Here is a 19,307-nt window from a genome sequence, read left to right as displayed (position 1 = left end):
GTATACGCCTCATGTTCAAAATACAGAAATACATTTCTACACTCAATTCTGATGTTACAGCACATTTTACAAAATACGTACTGTGACATTCGAGACCACAAAACAGAATGAAAGCAATTATAGCAAACATGTGTCAACGATTCTGCTTCATTGTTTCAAAAAGTACATTTATTTTTAGTGTCTAGGAATTTGGAAAAATATAGATTTGTAGGACATATGTTGTAAAATTTCTACACGTACGTTTATTGGTGATACAGAATGGATATGGTAATAGCCCCGCCCTCTGCCAGTCAGTACCTATAAAATTGTTGTCCCAAAAAGCTTTTCCTCTGGGGGTAATTTTACTTCTTTCAAAGAATGCATTACGTATATGTTTGTTATTACATTTAGTATTTAAGATGTTAATACCATTTATCATCAGAAGGGGTTCAATTCGCAGTTCTTCTTGAAATTGCAGGTGGTTTTTCATTAAAAGCTATCCTAGGATCTTTCTCTTCCGCCTGGATCACAGATGATGCGGATGTTTACAATTGTAAGTTACTCAGTCAAACGTCAAAGCACAACCAGCAGCATTCAAAATAAAAGCGTAAAAATGCCACTTATCATAAGTATTGGTAACGTTACGTACCTAGTGAAAACGTGCAAAACAAGGATACATTGCTCCAAAGTATCTTTTAGAAACAAAGTACAGAAAGTGTGTTTTTTACCTCCAAAACATTGCGTGAATTATCACAATAAGTATTTTATTTTGAAAGCAATTGTAGGAAGCCACACTGTGTGATGAGGTCAGCTTCCGTTGAAGTGATTTTTTTGTGAGCGGGAAGAATATTGGGGAGAGTAGAGTCCATCTCATACAGCATGGGTTGTGTTTTCTAGTTTCTTACACCTTCACAGCATTTTTGACAATACAGGTTCCCAGTGTAACAGTGGGATATGGATGCCAGTAATGCCGAGTCAAAGGTGGAGTCAGTGATGTAAACTCTTGCTATTTAACTTAACGTATAACAGTTAACTTAATAACGTTCGCTAACGAGTGACGTGGTAACGTTTACGTTATATTACAAAGATACCAAAAAAGTGAAAAATAACGTTTTTTAAATTGTTAGCAACAGTGTCTTAGTTGTGTGTAAACGTAACAGTAATAGTGAATGAGGTGCAGTCATTAACTGACAGAGTTGGACTCACATTAACGTTCCACAGAATGTCTATAACGTCAAACGCATTGTTAGCTGGTGTTAGGTTCATCACACATGTTTCATGTTTGTAGATAAATAGATAATTCTTGTTTTTGTAAAATAGTGACAGGAAAATGGCTAACGTCCCATCCTCGGTGGAGTACACCATTGGAGGGGTGAAGATCCACTTCCCCTGTAAGGCCTATCCATCCCAGCTGGCTATGATGAATTCAGTGAGTGGACACTTGATACACTTACTGTTACGTTCACTTCCATAGAATTTGGGCCTATTAGAATGTATAGAGAGAGTTATTGGGTTTTCACACAAGTACTAATGAGGTAGACATTTGTAAATCTGAAATAGAATCATAGTGTAAAGAAGTCAATGTCCTAGTTATAGCCAGGACTCAATTGTATCAGTGTTGGTGATGTTTTAGCCATGTTGTGCAGTGTATTTGTATAAAGGCCCATTAGTTTTCAGTCTAATAAACAAACAAGTGAATTCTTACTTGACCTATCCACCCTTTCATCCATTTCTATACCAGCTTGTAGTAAGTGACGCCACCAGTCTGTCACAAGAACTTGGCTTGGGAACTGTAGGGTTGCCTACAATTCCCACATATGTACCAAGTTGGAGGTGGACAGATGGCTGGAGAGGTATCAGTTTACCTCCTGGGAACTGCTGAGGTGCCCTTGAGCAAGGCAAGGGGTTTGGGCGGTGCAGCCCCACTCTGACATCTCTCCATTTGATCCATGTGTATAGGTCTTGTTTGCGTGTGTGTATTTTGGGCCTGTGTGTGTAAGACAGTAAAAAAGCAGGGAAAAAAATGAATATCCTCTTGAGGATTAATCAATTATTTATTTTTCTTCTTTAACAGTATGCATGGAAAAGGTACAAATTGCCTCAGCATACTAGTGCTTGATATCATGCAATACTATAAGTGGATTTGGCATTAATGGTTTATGTCTTTACCTTGTCTGTAGATTGTACGGGGGCTGAACTATGGGCAGCACTGTTTGCTGGAGAGTCCCACAGGAAGTGGAAAGAGCTTGGCTTTGCTCTGCTCGGCTCTTGGCTGGCAGCAGGCTCAGTATGGTATGTCTGCAACTCTTACTGAGCTCAAAGAAACAGAAAATAATTGTGTAGTGTAGGAGATTAAGCCTACTTTTGTTATGGCTAGAATATAGTAGTTGCTGAATTAATTCTGAATTAACATGACTCGTTAAAATTTAGGATTTATTTTACCTCGAAGTAAGGGCACCACACCAAATTAAGACAGGATGTTTATTAAACTTTGGTGAAGGTTTAATACCTGTTAGTTATTTTAAGTAATTGATTGTTAAATTTTATCAGTCTCGTCTTGAACGCGTTAATTCGTACCACAGCCTTATCAGTGACCAACACTTTCTGCACAGAACGGAAGACTCTCACAGCGACGTAAAGTTATAAACATTTATTTGACTACATAACAAGGAGAATACAGGATAGTGCAACATTGAATAGACAAGTGAAAAAAAGGTTAAATGTGGATATAAGAAGCTTGAGACTCGAGGGGGGCTTGTTTATAATATCACTGGCGGATACAAAACTTGAATTATTAAACTCTAATTAGCCTGCCAACAGAACTCGGATCAGAATCTAACTGTCACCAACGTTTAACCAAGAGTTGCATTAAAAGGCCAACCTTACTTTGCCGTTGATGTTACAGTCGCCCTGGCGTCTTACAGTACCGATGCAGGTTCCGTGGGTGCGCGTCCCGGTGTTTGGCGGACCTCGGCTCGGTTTGTAGACTGGGTCAGCTGCGCGGTTGGCTCGGCGGGTCTCGTCGCATCCCGTCGTGGCCTGGATTTGGTGCTTCAAGTGGCTTGCCTCTGGAGGTGGTTTGTGGGTTGACAAAAGTTCTGATCGGTTCTGTGGGGCTGGAGTCGTGAGTTCGATGCAATTTGCCGGCCGGACAAAAAGGCAAAGACAGCACAAGGGGTTTAACTATACTTATAAAAGATATCAAAAAACGTGTCGTAGAAAACTTAAAAAGTCACGTGATAAAAATAGATTAATAAACGAAAATACTTTAGTAAGGAACAAAATATAAAGTAACGTCTCTTGCTAACTTTGGGTTAACAAAGGAACGAACAGCAGGAGGGGTGGTCAGAGGTGCGAAAAGGTGGAGATGCAGGAGAGAGAGGTGAAGAGAAGAGAGAGGGTGAAGAGCAACTGCTTTTTACGCCGGAATTCTAATTCTGAGATTAAACTATCTTTGGTTGATTTTCCATTATTAAGCTTTCTGATATCCAATTTAACCAAAACCTTTAGGCAGACAGTTTTAACAGATACAGATACTACACATCATCCCACTCTCCTGGATATAGTGACAGGCCTATTATTAAAACACAAATTATTTCAGGAATTAGACAGAGACTTTGCACTTCTGAAACAACATAAACATAATCCGAACAAGATACAAATAATGCATATACTGTTACACACTTGCAAGAATGTCTTTGAACAGCCAGTTGCGATGAAACATCGAACTTTAACTGTTTTTCCAAACATCTACACAAAGTTCTGTTGCTTAGATTTTATTAATGAAAGTCCATCTGTCTCCCAGAGACAGCTCCTCCAGTTCGAAGTGCGGTCAGATTTGACGTTGATTTAGGTTAAAAGGGGGTCCTTAATCCTGGAGTTCTAGGTTTTATTACCCTAGGAGGGTTCGAGGTTGTAAACCACACCTTATCTCTTATCGAAACAAGCATACAAATGTCTTATCTACATTGTCTTCCTGCGATGCTGAGCAGACAACCAGACACAAAAACTCCTTGAACAGCACTTTCCTCATGAGGTCCTACAGTAGATAAGTAAGCCTAACCACTCAGCCACCGGCCGCCCCCATAATTATTATTATTTATTTATTTTTTAAATATAGCTTTTAATAAAGATTCTACATATTCAACCTTTCATATACCTAAGCCCGATGATATATTTATGCAATATACAGCAATGTGAGACTAGATAAGACTGAAAATAATTTGTGTTGTAGGTTTGGTACAGTTTAAAATTGTTTTCCTATCCTAACAACATCCACATTGCAAATAGGTTTCTTTCTCACTACCTTCTTGTTTGTAAATATCTTCAGATTTTGTTGATATGGTTTACTACATTTACCACCGAGAGTAAATGTCACTGACGGTTCTATTGATGTTTCACTGTCAATGCCAGCTAAACTACAAGATGGAAGAAGCCTGGAGGACAAGAGCCAGTCAGATAAACACTGTGGAGAATACAAGAAGCCAGATTTCACCTCTCCCTGTCAGTGTGTGTGTCACAGCAAAGCCAGCAGTACCTCAGCTACAACAGCAGCCAAACCTGTGGTTGTGGACCTCACTGTGTCACCCTGTAAAGACATGGCAGTGCCACAGCCTCCAGTACTTGAACATAGTAAGTATCTTCAGAACAAGTCATTTAATCTGTGATGGCATTTGAAGCATGCAGAACTGTTCTTTTTGCCTGAACTCACCCGTAGCATAATGGTAGTTGGTCATTTTAAGTAGAGACATGTTTTTTTTGTTTGTTTTACTGGATTCACACAAAATGTATTTGTAAAGAAAGGTACTTGTGATTCCAAATAAGAAATATCAATTTTTATTTTTTTATATTTGAAGTTAAGGTTGATGAATTTTTGGAGATTTCCCCATGCTTTGACAAAGTGTCTTCTCTTTTTATCTGGGTTCGCTCACTCACTCATGTTCGGGGACCCCAAACCTCACTTCCCACATTAACCAACTAACTGGGGTATCCTGAGGTGTTCCCAGGCAAGTGTAGAGATATAATCTCTCCACCTAGTCCTGGGTCTTCCCCGAGGCCTCCTCCCAGCTGGACGTGCCTGGAACACCTCCCTAGGGAGGCGCCCAGGGGGCATCCTTAACAGTTGCCGGAACCACCTCAACTGGCTCCTTTCAACGCAAAGGAGCAGCGGCTCTACTCAGAGTTCCTCATGGATGGCCGAACTTCTCACCCTATCTCTAAGGGAGACTCCAGCCACCCTCCTGAGAAAACCCATATCGGCCGCTTGTACTTGCAACCTCGTTCTTTCGGTCATGACCCAGCTTTCATGACCATACGATAGGAACTAAGATTAACCAGTATATCAAGAGCCAAACTTACACTCCATCGTCCCCTCATTCATGAAAAAAGACCCCGAAGTACTTGATCTCCTTCACTTCAGGTCAGGACCTACCCGGAGTAAGCAGTCCACCGGTTTCCTGCTGAGAGCCATGGCCTCAGATTTAGAGGCCGACAGATCCAGTGAGTGCTGAAAGTCACTGACTGATGATGCCATCAGGACCACATCATCTGCAAAAAGCAGAGATGAGATCCCCAACCAACCGAACTGCATCCCCTCCCCACCATGAAAATCACAACCCCCACCGGGAACGAATCCGACTTACTGCCGAGGATCCGGACACAGCTCTAGTTTTGAGTGTACAGAGATTGTATGGCCCCCAGAAGTGACCCCCTTACCCCATACACCCGCAGCACCTCCCATAGTATCTCCCGGGGGACCCGGTCATATGCTTTCTCCAAATCATCAAAGCACATGTAGACTGGATTGGCATACTCCCAGGACCCCTCCAGGATTTTTGCGAGAGTGAAGAGCTGGTCCGTTGTTCCATGTCCAGGATGGAATCCACATTGTTTCTCTTCAATCTGAGGTTCGACTAAAGGACGAACCCTCCTTTCCAGCACCTTGGAGTAGACTCTACCAGTGAGGCTGAGTAGTGTGATACCCCTGTAAATGGCACACACTCTCCAGTCCCCCTTTTTGAACAGGGGAACCATCACCCCAGTCTGCCACTCCTTTGGCACTGTCCCAGACATGATCCCAACGCAAGATGGTGTCTAGTTTCATTTATTTTGACAAGGTTTATACAGAAAATACAGAAAGTGTACTTTTACTTCCAAAACATTGTGTGATGTATCATGATAAGTGTCTTCTTTTGAAAGCAATTGTAGGAAGTCATACTGTGTAATATGGCAGTTGTGCAAGTGTCAAGAGACAGACAAAATCATCTTATTAGGGACTAAGGTAACATTTTCCCCCCTGGCAACTTTGGTAAACTATTTTTGTTGTAAAAATAAGGAACTTTTAAAAAAGATCTGTATAACATTGTAAAAATACTTTCCTAAAAGGAAAAAAGACACAATCAGCGAAAAACTGAAAAGCTACTCTTACATTATGAAAATGAAAAAACTAAATAAATAGAAATTTTAGTTTGTGCTTGACATAGTATGACGGGCTTGCACACTAATCAGCTTGTTATGCTAGTGGGGCTTTATATACATTACTGCAGTGAGCCACCAGGGAGAGATCCAGATGTTTTTTTGTTTAGTTTTTTTCTTTCTCCCAAATTTCTTTATTGAATTTTTGAAGACATGCAAAGAAAAGTATAACTGTTGCATACTGCGTCAGAGTGTCTGCTTTAAAGTAATAAAGAAAAATATCCAACATGAATCCCACTATCCCTCACAACAACCCATGTGAGGCGTAGTCACAGTAAGTAACTAGGTAATTAAATAACATATAACATAAGTAGAAAATGAAGGTACAATGAGACAGAATAGAGTAAAAACTAATAATAGTAAAAAATAAATCATTGAAAAAAAGGGGAAAAAAGAGGGGGGGTGGGTCCCTCCTTCAAAATATTAGAAAGCATCATCACCAATAACAGTGTGACGATTACTAATGAAAGCCAGCAGTGGGTCCCAAGTTTTGTCGAATGCTGTCAAAGATCCCTTCTGTGTAAACCTTAAGTTCTCTAACCGTATACATTGTAAAATTTTACGTATCCAACTATTGTGTGTCGGCGGAGAAACATGTTTCCATTTAAGGAGAATGGTATGTCTGGCGAGCATGGTGGTAAAGGCCACGACACATTGTGTAGTAATGGGCAGATTTTTAGATGGAGGGAGCCCAAAAAGAGCAGTCAGGGGATTTGGTTCCAAATTTGGGTTGAGAGCCTGTTTGAGGGTTTGAAATATATCAGACCAAAATTCAGCAAGCTTCGGGCACGTCCAGAACATGTGTGCATGGTCGGCTGGGGACTGCTTACAAAGGTTACAAGCGTCACTGTGACTAGGGTATATCTTAGCCAGTTTAGCGTTGGTGAAATGGGCTCTATGAAGTACCTTCCACTGTAATAGGCTGTGCCTGGCACAAATCGAGGATGAGTGGACCAGTTTTAAAATGTCACTCCACTGGACCTCAGTAATGTCTACCCCCAAATCTTTTTCCCATGCATTTTTAGGCGATACAGTGGGGACTGGGCACAGAGCAATCTTATTATAAATGAGAGATATCAGTAGTTTGTGTTGTACGTTGAGAGACAGGAATTGGTCCATCTCGACTTCAGGGGGGTGGTTTGGAAAATGTGGGAATTGCATTTGGATAAAATGTCTCATTTGAAGGTACCGAAAAAAGTGGCTATTAGGCAGGCTGTATTTGTCCGACATAGATGCAAAGGACATAAAAACACCTTCGAGACACAGGTCACGTAAGATCGGTGCAGGAAGGGAGAAACACATGGTTAATCAAAACTGGGGCAAGGGTCGAAGCCCTGTGCAAGCCATGCTGCTTCCTGAACTGGATCCAAATTTTAATGGTATTGGTGATGACCGGTTTAGGTGCGACCTTATGGGCAATTATGGGGAGATGTGAGCAAATCGTAGGATGCAAAGAGCAGGAAGAAGATGATATTTCAGTTTGAGCCAAGGGTGGGCAGACGTCTGAAACTTTACCGCGGAGCCAGTATAAAAATGTATTGATGTTGGCGGCCCAGAAGTAGTGGTGGAAGGTAGTGCTCGCCGCCCTTCAGGTTTAGAGAGTTGAAGAATATGTTTTTTGATACATGCTGGTTTATTATGCCACATAAAAGCTTGCTGGTCTAATTTAGCAAAAAATCATTAATAAAACAGATGTTGGAAAAGATACAGAAACTTTGGTAAAATGACCATCTTAATAAGACAAGTCTGACTTGCATTTATCCAATAGCACTTGGAAGTTCTTTTGAAAAAGGTCCCTGAAGTAGCTGGTGATGAACTCCCCCAAATACTTAAACTCTTTGTCAGCTGTTTTAAAGGGGAATATGGACTGTGGGAGGGATCTCGCCACCTTCTGATGTTGAAGAATGGATGTCTCCCTAGTGTGAAACCTGTCTGGTCTAGTGAAATTATTGATGACATCATACTTTGGAGGCAGAGGGTGAGGACCTTAGCGAGGATCTTACAATTTATGTTTGAAAGTGAGACCGGTCTGTAGCTGCCACATGAAGTAGGATCCCTGTCTTTCTCCAGGAGCAATGAAATAGATGCCTCATACAAGGTTGTTGGCAGTCCGCCTTCAGTAAAGGAGTCACTGGACATTTTCACAAGGATGGGGGCTAATAGCTTTGAGTAAGCCTTAAAGAACTCAACTGTAAAACCAACAGGACCAGGAGATTTCCTGTTTTGCATAGACTTGATCGCTTAATGCACCTCCAACAGAGAGTTGGGTTCCCTAGAGATATTTGTATCAGTCTGAGGGCGCACTCACACTGTCCATCTGTACCGTGCCCCGTGCTTTAGGGTACTTGTCCCCCCCTCCATCTCCCTCTGCGGACCAGGCCCGTTTGTACTCGCACTACCTGGGCCTTGGCGGAATGCTTCTTGCCTGCCTATACGTCATCACGCCATAACACGTCACACGCATTGATTGACGTCATCTCGATGCGTCGCTTTGTTTACAAATCTTTCCATAGACCTCAGAGTTTTTGTGCGTCTTGTCCAACTGTTGAATATTTTCATCCGACCAAATCTGCAGTAAACACTCCACCTCCGCATCACACCAACGTGAACCTTTCGCCGCTATTGTTTTAAATGTCCACGCATGGTCCGTCCTTCTTTTTTCTATGTCCGAACAGGCGCACATACAATGACATCAGAACCGCCGTAGGCCTCGTGCTTGTACACGTGCGCATGCTCGTGCTCGTACATGTGCTTCACCACCTCTTCCAAACGGGTTGTGGACGGCAAGCGTATCGCGCTTAGACGCGGTACAGTTGTACTCACACTGGTCAAACGAACTAGACTTTACCCGTGAAACGTGCTTGGGCACGATACGGGTGGACAGTTTAAGTGCGCCCTGAAGGTACGTTAAACGGTCTAAAGGATTAGGGGTCGCTGCAGTAATTGAGCTGCATTCAGAAGTATATAATGTAATGTAGAAATCAGAAAAATACTTATTGATAATCACTGGATCAGAAGTGTGGCTGCCGTCTGGTAGTTGGATCTTAGAGATCAATCTGGAAGTACTAACTGCACGGGCCTGCTGTGCCAAGAGTCTCCCTGCCTTATCTCCCTGCTCAAAAAAGATTTGTTTGGATTGTCACAGCTGTCTCTCCACTACGCGTGTCATTAAGAGGCTGTGTTCTGAATTTAGTAGTAGCCGTTTCTTATAGAGGCAGGGGGATGGAGAGGTGGAGTAAGTTCCATCACGTCTTAACAGTTTCCCTGTAATTTCCACCAGCCTACCCCGTTCCGCCCTACACAGTTGAGAAATATAGGATTTTGCTTGTCCCCGAATAGTAGCTGCTGACATTAGGGGTGTTGTTAAACTCTATGTAAGAGCTTATTTGAGTCCCAACAAAATCTTTAAACTTACTATCCGACAGTAAGTGTGAGCTGAACCTCCACGGTGAATGTGGAATTGTATCTCGTGGAAAACTAATGTCAACTGTGGTAGGACCATGGTCACAAGTGACTATTGGTTGAATTATAGTCACATGCATTCAAGGAGGTTGTTATCGATTAAGAAGAAATCAGTTCCGGAGAATCTGTGGTGTACATGGGTATGAGGAGAAAGCTTTCCCATGGGGATTTCTTAACCTCCGGGGATCAGAAATTCCCAACTTTGATGCAAATGTTTTACTGTGTGTGCTGATTTGGATAGTGTAATCTGTGTGGGATAAGATCTGTCAAGAGTCACATCCTGCATCAGGTTGAAGGCTCCTCCTATGATAATGCGGTGACTGTCAGCATTTGGGATTTTTGCAAATAGCCTTGTGAAAAACTGTTAATCGTCCCAGGTGGGCACATAAACCGAAACTAAGACGTCTTAAGGCAGGCAGGCCGTGAAGGTATTCCTCTACATCAAATAAGATTAATAGAATGCCTGCCTATATAAAACCATATGTATAGGCTGTATTGATGTACAGTATGTTCCCACTATACATCAGTTTATGACCAGTGTCAGGCTCCAGTAGAACCCTTTAACTAAATGAGTAACAGAAAGCAAGTATACTTCTGATAACCCTGTGGCGGTGGGTGCTAAAAATTTCAATAAAGCTGTGAAAAAAAAATATAATATAATGAACTGAAATCCACATGTAAACAAGCTTCCGGTACTTGGCACGAGAGCCGATTGTCTAAGCGGGCACAAAAAAAGATGAAAAAATGGGAATACAAAAATATCAGAACACATCAGATCTCAAGTCAACATGTCAGTATTGTGTTAAAATGTCCGCTTAGCGATTTCTTCTCAAAACTCTTGACAGTCAGAATATCAGCAACCCGTCAGAATACACAGTTGGCATCACATCAACTCTCGGTTATCCAGATAGCATGAAAGGAGGCCTCCACTGTTAGCAGGAGCTTGTCTTGTAAATTTGCATTCACCTCAAGGGAGCCTATCTTCTGAGCGTGGTAGGACACTGTGGCGTGGACTTGGTCTAGCTTTGCTGAGACCGTTGAAATAGAGGTTTTAAAATAAGTGGAGAGAGTTTTCCGGCATGTTAATCTTGCCACCTGCCTCATCTGAGGGGCTAACCTTCGCCCCCTGGTCTTTTACGGTCTGTCTGGTCGCATACGTCAACATATTTCGGTGGTGTCCCCATCAAACAAGACGAATATTACTATTTGTTGTGACTTCCGGGGTCCTGAAACTTGACCCGTGTCTACTCCATCCCAGCCTAACCGGAAGGCTTCAGGGGTGCTCCTTCTATACCCTACCAGATGTTTTGTCCATCTTTATGTACAGTATGTGGCACATAACTGAGACAATGAAATTCTTTCCTAAAAATAAATAACTCAATTAAAGAATATTTGACATTATTACATCAATGTTTTACACTGTAAACCAATTCTAAAAATGAACACTGAGAAAATAAAGAATAAATAAAAAAAGCTAAATAAACATCATGTTCAGTATCTTTAAAAAAAATAGCTATATCGCATAGTTTCTAAATCACTCAATCCATTGTTGTCTGCAATATATGTTCTTTAAACGATAGACCCATATTGACCGATAACATCGGTCTGGCTTTGGTTTTGTCTCTTATTTGCCTTTAGCATTAATCAGCTGCTCTTGGGGGCCATACACATGCTGTGTCTTTTATCGCCTGGCAAATACGAGGCATGCTGATTGCTACTGTGTTCAGAAAGTTGAACTTTTTTTTAACTCAGCCGTTGTGCCCTGAAAGTGTCTGAAAAATAAGCATGAGTGGGCCTTCCACATGTTTACATTAAGAACAGTGGATGTGAGGGCGCAAAAAACGCTACATGTGAACGTCCTTAGTCCTTGCCATCAGGGGTCCTTATATGATGGTAAGAATTTAATGAAGTGCTTTCTTAAAGTAGTATCCAGTATTCCCACCCATTGTAGCGCACTTTCTCAACACAATTGAGTTGAGAAACTATAATAAACCAATTAAAATGGCCAGAGGCTGGATACAGACAAATTAAGATACTTACCTTGACCCTGTTTACACAGATATGATTTTACCAAGAGATAGTCAGCACTAAGCCATTTCCATACTTAATTTCTACTGTATACAATCGAAGCATTTGTATGTTTTGCACTTGCTGTGTTTCAGTGCCTTTTACCGAGTTGCAACCTGAAAGAAAGTCTGTAGCCTCTCGTCTGTCTGAGAAGTTCCAGTCTTCCTTCAGCTCTGAGCGCAAGAAGGACGACGATTTCCAGCCAGATAGAAAACGCATTCGCACCGCTGAGCACAAGGTAGTAAAGATGCTTTATATATACTGTTACACATTTATGTTGTATTACACTGAAATCTTATGTAATAATCTGATATAATTTCCATCTGTAACAAAATGTTTGCATGTTTTTAATATATCAGACCCCCTGATAACCACGGTAACCACACCTTATGAAAATAAAATAACATAACTTTTTCGAGATAATGTGTACTGATAATAAGCAAGCTGTCTTGTGAAACAGCATCTTGTCAAAACTAGCCGAGTAATGTGAATGTTGAGTAATGTGCAGCTCAGTGGAGTAAAGTTCCTGTGTTTGTTCCTCAGAGCCGTAAAAAGCAGCGTCTGGAGCAGGGAGTGATATTCATAGATGATGAGCTAGAGCTGAAAAATGAGCCTTCATGTACTCGGAGTTGGACCACGGGGCAAACCAGCCAAGCAGCTGGATTGTCCTCATCATGCTGCGTAAGTAAACTCCAAGATGTAAGTCATTTTTTTATTGAAGTGAAAATAGTTGTCAGTACCTATCAAAAGGTCCATAGTGGTGAGGTTTCTCTAAAGCCAGTATTTGGTAACAATTTTCTACATGCAGCCATAAAAATCCTCAGGAAATCGATATCACATACAGTTCAGCTATATCCCCATTATACAGAGAGGGAAATGAAACATCAATACAATGTAATCAATGTCAAAATATAGTATATCAGTTTCACGGTATACCATTGTATGAAAATTGCCCCTGAGCGTCTTGCAGCCGCCACTTTTTGGCAGCGCCAATCTCAGGCAGGAAATGCACACAAAAAATGCTACAAAGTAGAACTACAAAGTACTGCGCTTCCAGTCAGGTCTGTAAACTAACTTTTTGACTCAACTGCCAAGGGGACCGGTAGATCTACCTGCCAAGTAAATGTTTTAGCGGCCAAAAAATAAATTGCCTCTTTTTGTTGCATATACATCTGTTTCAGTACTTTTCATTGATATAACAGTATTATATACATGCTTAGAAAAGAGGCCAAAGTATTATTTTGAAAAACATTTGAATATTATTAATTGAACTGCAAATTTCAACATTGGGAATTGAAAACTTCAAAAGTGCAAAACTTTGACAAAGGAAAAACTCATTAATGACTCATCAGCACTAAAGATGGGAGAGATCCGATCCAGTTTGCATCTCTAATCAGAACTCCTCATCACTGGGGGCGTGCAGAAATCACCAGACAGAAGGATCAAGATTTACAAGCAATAATCAGAGCCACAATGCAAACTCAGTTTAAATCAGTGTATTGCACAATGAGCTCGGCATCAGAACATTTATTTTAAATAATTGTCCAAAAGGTCCAAATAATGTTCTCCAACAGAAACAGTCCAAAGTTAAATTGAATTTAATGGTAGGGGAAACACTGTATATGATATATTATAATAATATAACAGTCAGGCCGCCTGTTTCTAACTGAGCTCTCGTGCCACAGCATCATTGCTGCGCCACACTTTTAAAAAGCGGTGATGCGTACGCTACGTTGCTTCTGTGGGGAACTATTTTCCGTTTGTACTCACACTATCTGGGCCTCGCGCGAATGCTTCTTGCTGCCTATACGTGTTTTAAATGTCCGTGCATGGTCCCTCCTTCTTTTTTCTATGTCCGAACAGGCGCACATAACATGACGTCAGAACCGCCGTAGGCCTAGTGCTCGTACACGTGTGCACGCTCATGCTCGTCCATGTGCAATTGTGCTTTACAAAAGCCCACCTCTCCCAAACGGGCTGTGGACGGCAAGCTTAGGCGCGGTACGATTGCACTCACACTGGTCAAATGAACTAGACTAGGCACGGTACGGATGGACAGTGTGAGTGCGCCCTTAGTCTCATCAGACCAGAGCACCTTGCTCCACACATTTTGGGAGTCTCCCACATGCCTTTTTGCAAACTCAACTCAGTTTTTTGCTGAAAGTAATGGCTTTCTTCTGGCCACTCTGCCATAAAGCCCAACTCTATGGAGCATACGGCTTATTGACATCCGATGTACAGATACTCCAGTCTCTGTTGTGGAACTCTGCAGCTCCTCCAAAATTACCTTAGGTCTCTGTGCTGCCTCTTTGACTAATGCCCTCCTTGCCCGGTCTGTGAGTTTTGGTGGGCGCCCGTCTCTTTGCAGGTTTGATGTTGTGCCATGTTCTTTCATTTGGTTATGATAGATTTAATGGTGCTCTTGGGAATATTTTCTTATAACCTAACCCTGACTTGTACTTCTCAACAACATTGTCCCTTACTTGTTTGGAGAGTTCCTTGGTCTTCATGGCAGTGTTATGTTAGTGGTGCCTCTTGCTTAGGTGTTGCAGCCTCTGGGGCCTTTTAAAAAAGATGTGTGTATGCACTGACAGATTGTGTGACACTTTGATTGCACACAGGTGGACATTATTTCACTAATTATGTGACTTCTAAAGGTAATTGGTTGCACCAGAGCTTTTTATGGGCTTCATTAACAAAGGGGGTGAATAAATATGCACATGCACACTTTTCATTTTTTTATTTCTAAAAAATAGTTTTATGTATATATTTTTCTCATTTCACTTCACCAACTTGGACTATTGTGTTCTGATCCGTCACATACAATTCAGATTTAAAAAACATCAAACTAAGGCTGTAATGTAACAAAATAGGTAAAAAGCCAAGGGGGGTTAATACTTTTGCAAGGCACAGTATTCATTTAATAAGTTATCATGTAGTACATATATTGATTTCACATTCTTCTATGCAGCACATCATGTTGGTTTGCCAGTGCAGCAACATATAGCAGACTATTAGTACTTTGTTTCAACGTGTTTATTAATTTTGGCAAAATAAGAAAGGAACCTCGTCCATAGCACCCACTTCAGACGTTGTCACTCCATTAAATGGCTGTAATTAGTGGTTATCAGCCTCATAGATATGGGTTAGAAAATTCCTGCTACATCTCCCAGCAGTTTCAGAAGGCTGTATCCATGAGAACGGTCGCCGTTGGCGTCACTTTTTAATAGTTTGGGTCACATTGTGAATTCCTACAAAACGGACGTTACTTGGTTAGTTTTAGGCAATAAAATATACGTGGTTGGATTAAAATAGTGAAGAACAATAGAAAGAAAGTTAACTTCAAAAGCTGTCTAGCCCGTCTATAGCATTTTCAATTAGTTAGCATTCATGCTAATTGTAGTTTTTCGTAACTGTGTATAAAAGAAAATCTTAGCACATGCTATTGTTACAGTGTTGTGAACACATAATAGTTTGTACATTTGTATCTTTATTTCTGTATTTCAGTTTACTAAACTGGGTGAAATACCTCAGAACAGCTGAGTCTTTGGCTCGCTCCATGTCTTTGCAGTTGGTCCCTGGTGTAAGTTGTGAGTCAACCGGCATGCTGCACACACGCTGCTCGTGACCATTTAATGGATCGGTCCATTGATTTGGTTAATAACCTGATACCCGGTCAAGCTAATTTTTAATATTGGGGCCGATATTCGATCTTAATATAGGATTGGTGCATCTGACTCAACCTGTTAGTTCTGTACAGGGGTGAAAGTAGTTTTTATCTTGTGCCGGTACTATCATATTGACTAATAGTGCGCATAGCGCCCGCAAGGCTAGTTGCTAGCTAATGAAAAGATTTGGGGCTGTAGCCCAGAAGTCAGAGTCCTTTCCAGACAGGGTTTGGGGGTTTCTCCCCTGAGAAATTTTTTAAGTTGCGCAGATGAACATGCAATTGTGAGGTAGTTTGAGAAGGAAAGGAAAGACCAATGGTCATGTGTGACTCCTGTCGGGACAGGTCTACTGAGCAGGTTAATGTTTCTGTTAAGGATAGGAAAGGTCAGCACAGACCCCGGCAGCCAGAATGAGACATTAGAACAGCCTACAGCCTCAGAAACACTGACATGCACCGACCCGATGTCAAGGGGACCGGGCTGAATCCACTGCAGGTCTCTTGAAACTGTGCAAACCAGAAGATATCACTGCTCCGATGGAAGTTTTCACTCCTGACCGGTGTTTGGGTTAAACCAGTGACCCGTTAACTGCCCGCGGTTGCCATAGTGACGGCAGATGTTAATAATGGGAAGAGAATTCTTAGCTGTCCTTGTGAATGCCTCTATGTTCAGTTTTCCATGACAATGTTAAACATAACGTCACCTGCCTGATCAGTCTTTATAGTATATATATATATATATATATTATTATAATATATATATAATATATATATATATATATTATATATATATATATATATTATATATATTATATAACCTGCCTGTGTAAACACGAGTGCGTATAGTTTTATTAAACATCTTTTTTTTTAGAAGATGTGTAGTCATGCTGCTGTTGGAAAATAAATGAAAGTCAAGAGATTAACCCGGTGCGCCACCAGCCACGTAGCTGTCACCCTGGTATAGTAAAACATATCTCAGACCATCTCCTTTTTTTTTATACTATGTGAGTATCTCTCTTAAAAACATAATCCTGTTTTCATCATCTGCAGACACTATGGAAACCGCAGAGGCACTCAGCTGAAATTCTCCAGTTAACAGAGTCACTTGTTAAACCGAAGAACAGGCAAGTTAAGTTTGATTTAGAAGTTATCAAGTCAGTCTGCTTTAACTTTGATTCTGAAGTTATCAAGTCAGTCTGCTTTAAGTTTGATCCTGAAGTTATCAAGTCAGTCTGCTTTAAGTTTGATTCTGAAGTTATCAAGTCAGTCTGCTTTAACTTTGATTCTGAAGTTATCAAGTCAGTCTGCTTTAAGTTTGATTCTGAAGTCATCAAGTCAGTCTGCTTTAAGTTGGTTTCTGAAGTTATAAAGTCAGTCCGCTTTAAGTTTGTTTCTGAAGTAATCAAGTCAGTCTGCTTTAAGTTTGTTTCTGAAGTTATCTAGTCAGTGTGCTTTAAGTTTGAATTTGTTATCTCTTGTCAATTTGGACATGTCAGAATATTGCTGTTTTTACTGCTTTTTTTGACGGCCACAGAGGTCCGGGGCTAGAGCCCCGAATGCCCAGGTCTAATGACACGCCTGGTGCGCACACCGAAAAATACACCTAATTATTTATTTTAGTCTACTAATCAAGCATCCACCAGGGCTTCTTATCACTCAATTACAATACTTGCAATACTTGCAATCCTTTGATTACCAGCTGCGCACGTTGGCACAAGATCTGGTTGTCTGTCCAGTGTCTGTCCGTCTTTTCTCTCTTTCTCTCTCTTTTTCTTCCTCCCCAACCGGTGAAGACAGATGTCCGTCCTCTATAGAGCTGGGTCTGTCCGACATTCCTGCCTGTTATAGGCAAGGTTTTCGTTGCCACCGTATTCAATGGGGGAATTGTTGGGTCTATGTGAATCATAAATAAGTCATAGAGTGTGGTCTTTACCTACTCTGTAAAGTGTCCTGAGATAACTTTTGTTATGATTTGGCACTATAAATAAAATTGAATTTAAAACAATTGAATTGATAATTGACATCAATCAAACCATGTGCTCATCTGTCTTCCTCGTCAATTTGAGCCACACACATACAGCGGAGAAAATGTGAAATGAGAAAAGGTCCTGCTCTTTTCCCCTCCTTTCGTTCAAACGGAAGACATACAACTTTCTTGTTAATTAAATTTAGTTTTAAAAGGGGGCCTTTTTACACATATTGCCATTTATAAAAAAACAATAATTCTGTTGTAATATAGTGTGAAACCATGATCTTTTCTAAGATGTTACTGTGCTTTTAAAGTCTCATACGTTGCAAAGCCAATCTTATTGTCATAATTTACACGTGATTGTCCTGCTATAAGGTGTTATTAAATGTCTGCTGTAGAAGAATAATAATTACTTTATAAATCCCCATGAATACCCTCGTTTATTGGGGGAAAATGTCTGTTGCAGCTTACCAGTGTCACAGAAACAGAATGGTTCAACAACTCGTGGATCATAGATTATAATGATTTTTTGACCATTTATTTTATGGTTTCACTGTGTCAGTATCCATCCATCCATCCATCCATCTTCAACCGTTTGTCTGTATCGGGGTCATGGGGGGGACTGGAGCCGATCCCAGTTGACATCGGGCGTGAGGCGGGGTACACCCTGGACAGGATGCCAGTCTGTCACTGTGTCAGTAATGAAATCAAAATGACAATTTAGTAACACCACTAGGTGGCGTTATACTCCACCAAATTGGCAAAGGCTTTGATAAAGTTTCACATGTATTCAGGCTTACATTGCAGGTGTGTGTGTCCGAGTGTGTCTATGTGTCCGTTATGATTACACTTTGTTGATTTGCTTTGACATGAAGTCAAATAATTTGCAAATGATTCATTCAAACCCCCCATCCACCTTTGTTAAACACAAATCTGTAAAATACAAAGCTAAATGTTTGGTAAAATTCATATGCAGGATGGGGTTAGAAACAGGAATGTATTCATTAATTTCTTTTAGCCTCAAGCACCAGCCTGCTTCAGCATTCTCAAATCTTTGTGCCACAGAAACCTATGGAACCTTCAGGTTGCCACCTTTCTGTTGTAAGCCCCTGGAAAGAGACATCCTCACAGCCATTGTACATTAGTGTCCTGTCAAAAGTTGCAACAAAGTATTAAGTTGTGGAACATCTGCATCAGCTTGGCATCATTTATTTTTATTTTTATGATTGTAAGGACAATGGTAGTGACCCTATTTAATGTATTAGAAATGTAAGCACCCTATTTATATCAATAAGGGTTGACAAAATATAAGCACCTTCAGTGTTTCCCCTACCATTATATCAGGGGGGCGCCCCGCCCCCCCATCAGCACCTCCCGTCCCCCTTGAAAGTCAAGTGAATTTTACTTAATTGCATTTTCTGAATAGCGTCAGATCCCAACAGAAGTCATTTAAGGATCTCTTTCCTATAGAACAGCTCTATACCTTGTCCCTTTAGTAAACAAACTAAACAGCCTTACGTTATTGATCTTATTTACACGACAGCATGTAAATTCTGTCTCTACATGGTAACGTGTTTACAATTCTCAGAAAACTCTGACAGCATTGGACATTCACTTGTTTAAATATTGTTTGTTAAATTGTTTGGGAAGACGCTCCACTCCTAACGGGAAAAACGGAACTGAAACTTA

General features: G+C 40.9%; 1 protein-coding gene across 1 annotated transcript in view; it reads left to right on the top strand.

Moving 5' to 3' along the window:
• Nucleotides 1-830: 830 nt before the first annotated feature.
• The window catches only part of brip1 (BRCA1 interacting helicase 1), an 83,068-nt gene continuing 64,591 nt past the window's right edge, over nucleotides 831-19,307 (top strand). The window contains exons 1-6 of the mRNA XM_083913557.1: nucleotides 831-960; nucleotides 1,300-1,408; nucleotides 2,160-2,271; nucleotides 4,393-4,611; nucleotides 12,078-12,220; nucleotides 12,526-12,663. Coding sequence (XP_083769683.1) covers nucleotides 938-960; nucleotides 1,300-1,408; nucleotides 2,160-2,271; nucleotides 4,393-4,611; nucleotides 12,078-12,220; nucleotides 12,526-12,663 — 744 coding nt within the window. The 5' untranslated portion in view covers nucleotides 831-937. The remainder of the gene's footprint in view (nucleotides 961-1,299; nucleotides 1,409-2,159; nucleotides 2,272-4,392; nucleotides 4,612-12,077; nucleotides 12,221-12,525; nucleotides 12,664-19,307) is intronic.

Source organism: Echiichthys vipera, assembly GCF_963691815.1.
Source record: "Echiichthys vipera genome assembly, chromosome: 5".
Lineage (NCBI taxonomy): Eukaryota > Metazoa > Chordata > Actinopteri > Perciformes > Trachinidae > Echiichthys > Echiichthys vipera.
The sequence above is the reverse complement of the archived record's forward strand: the minus strand, read 5'-3'. Positions and strand labels throughout refer to the sequence as shown.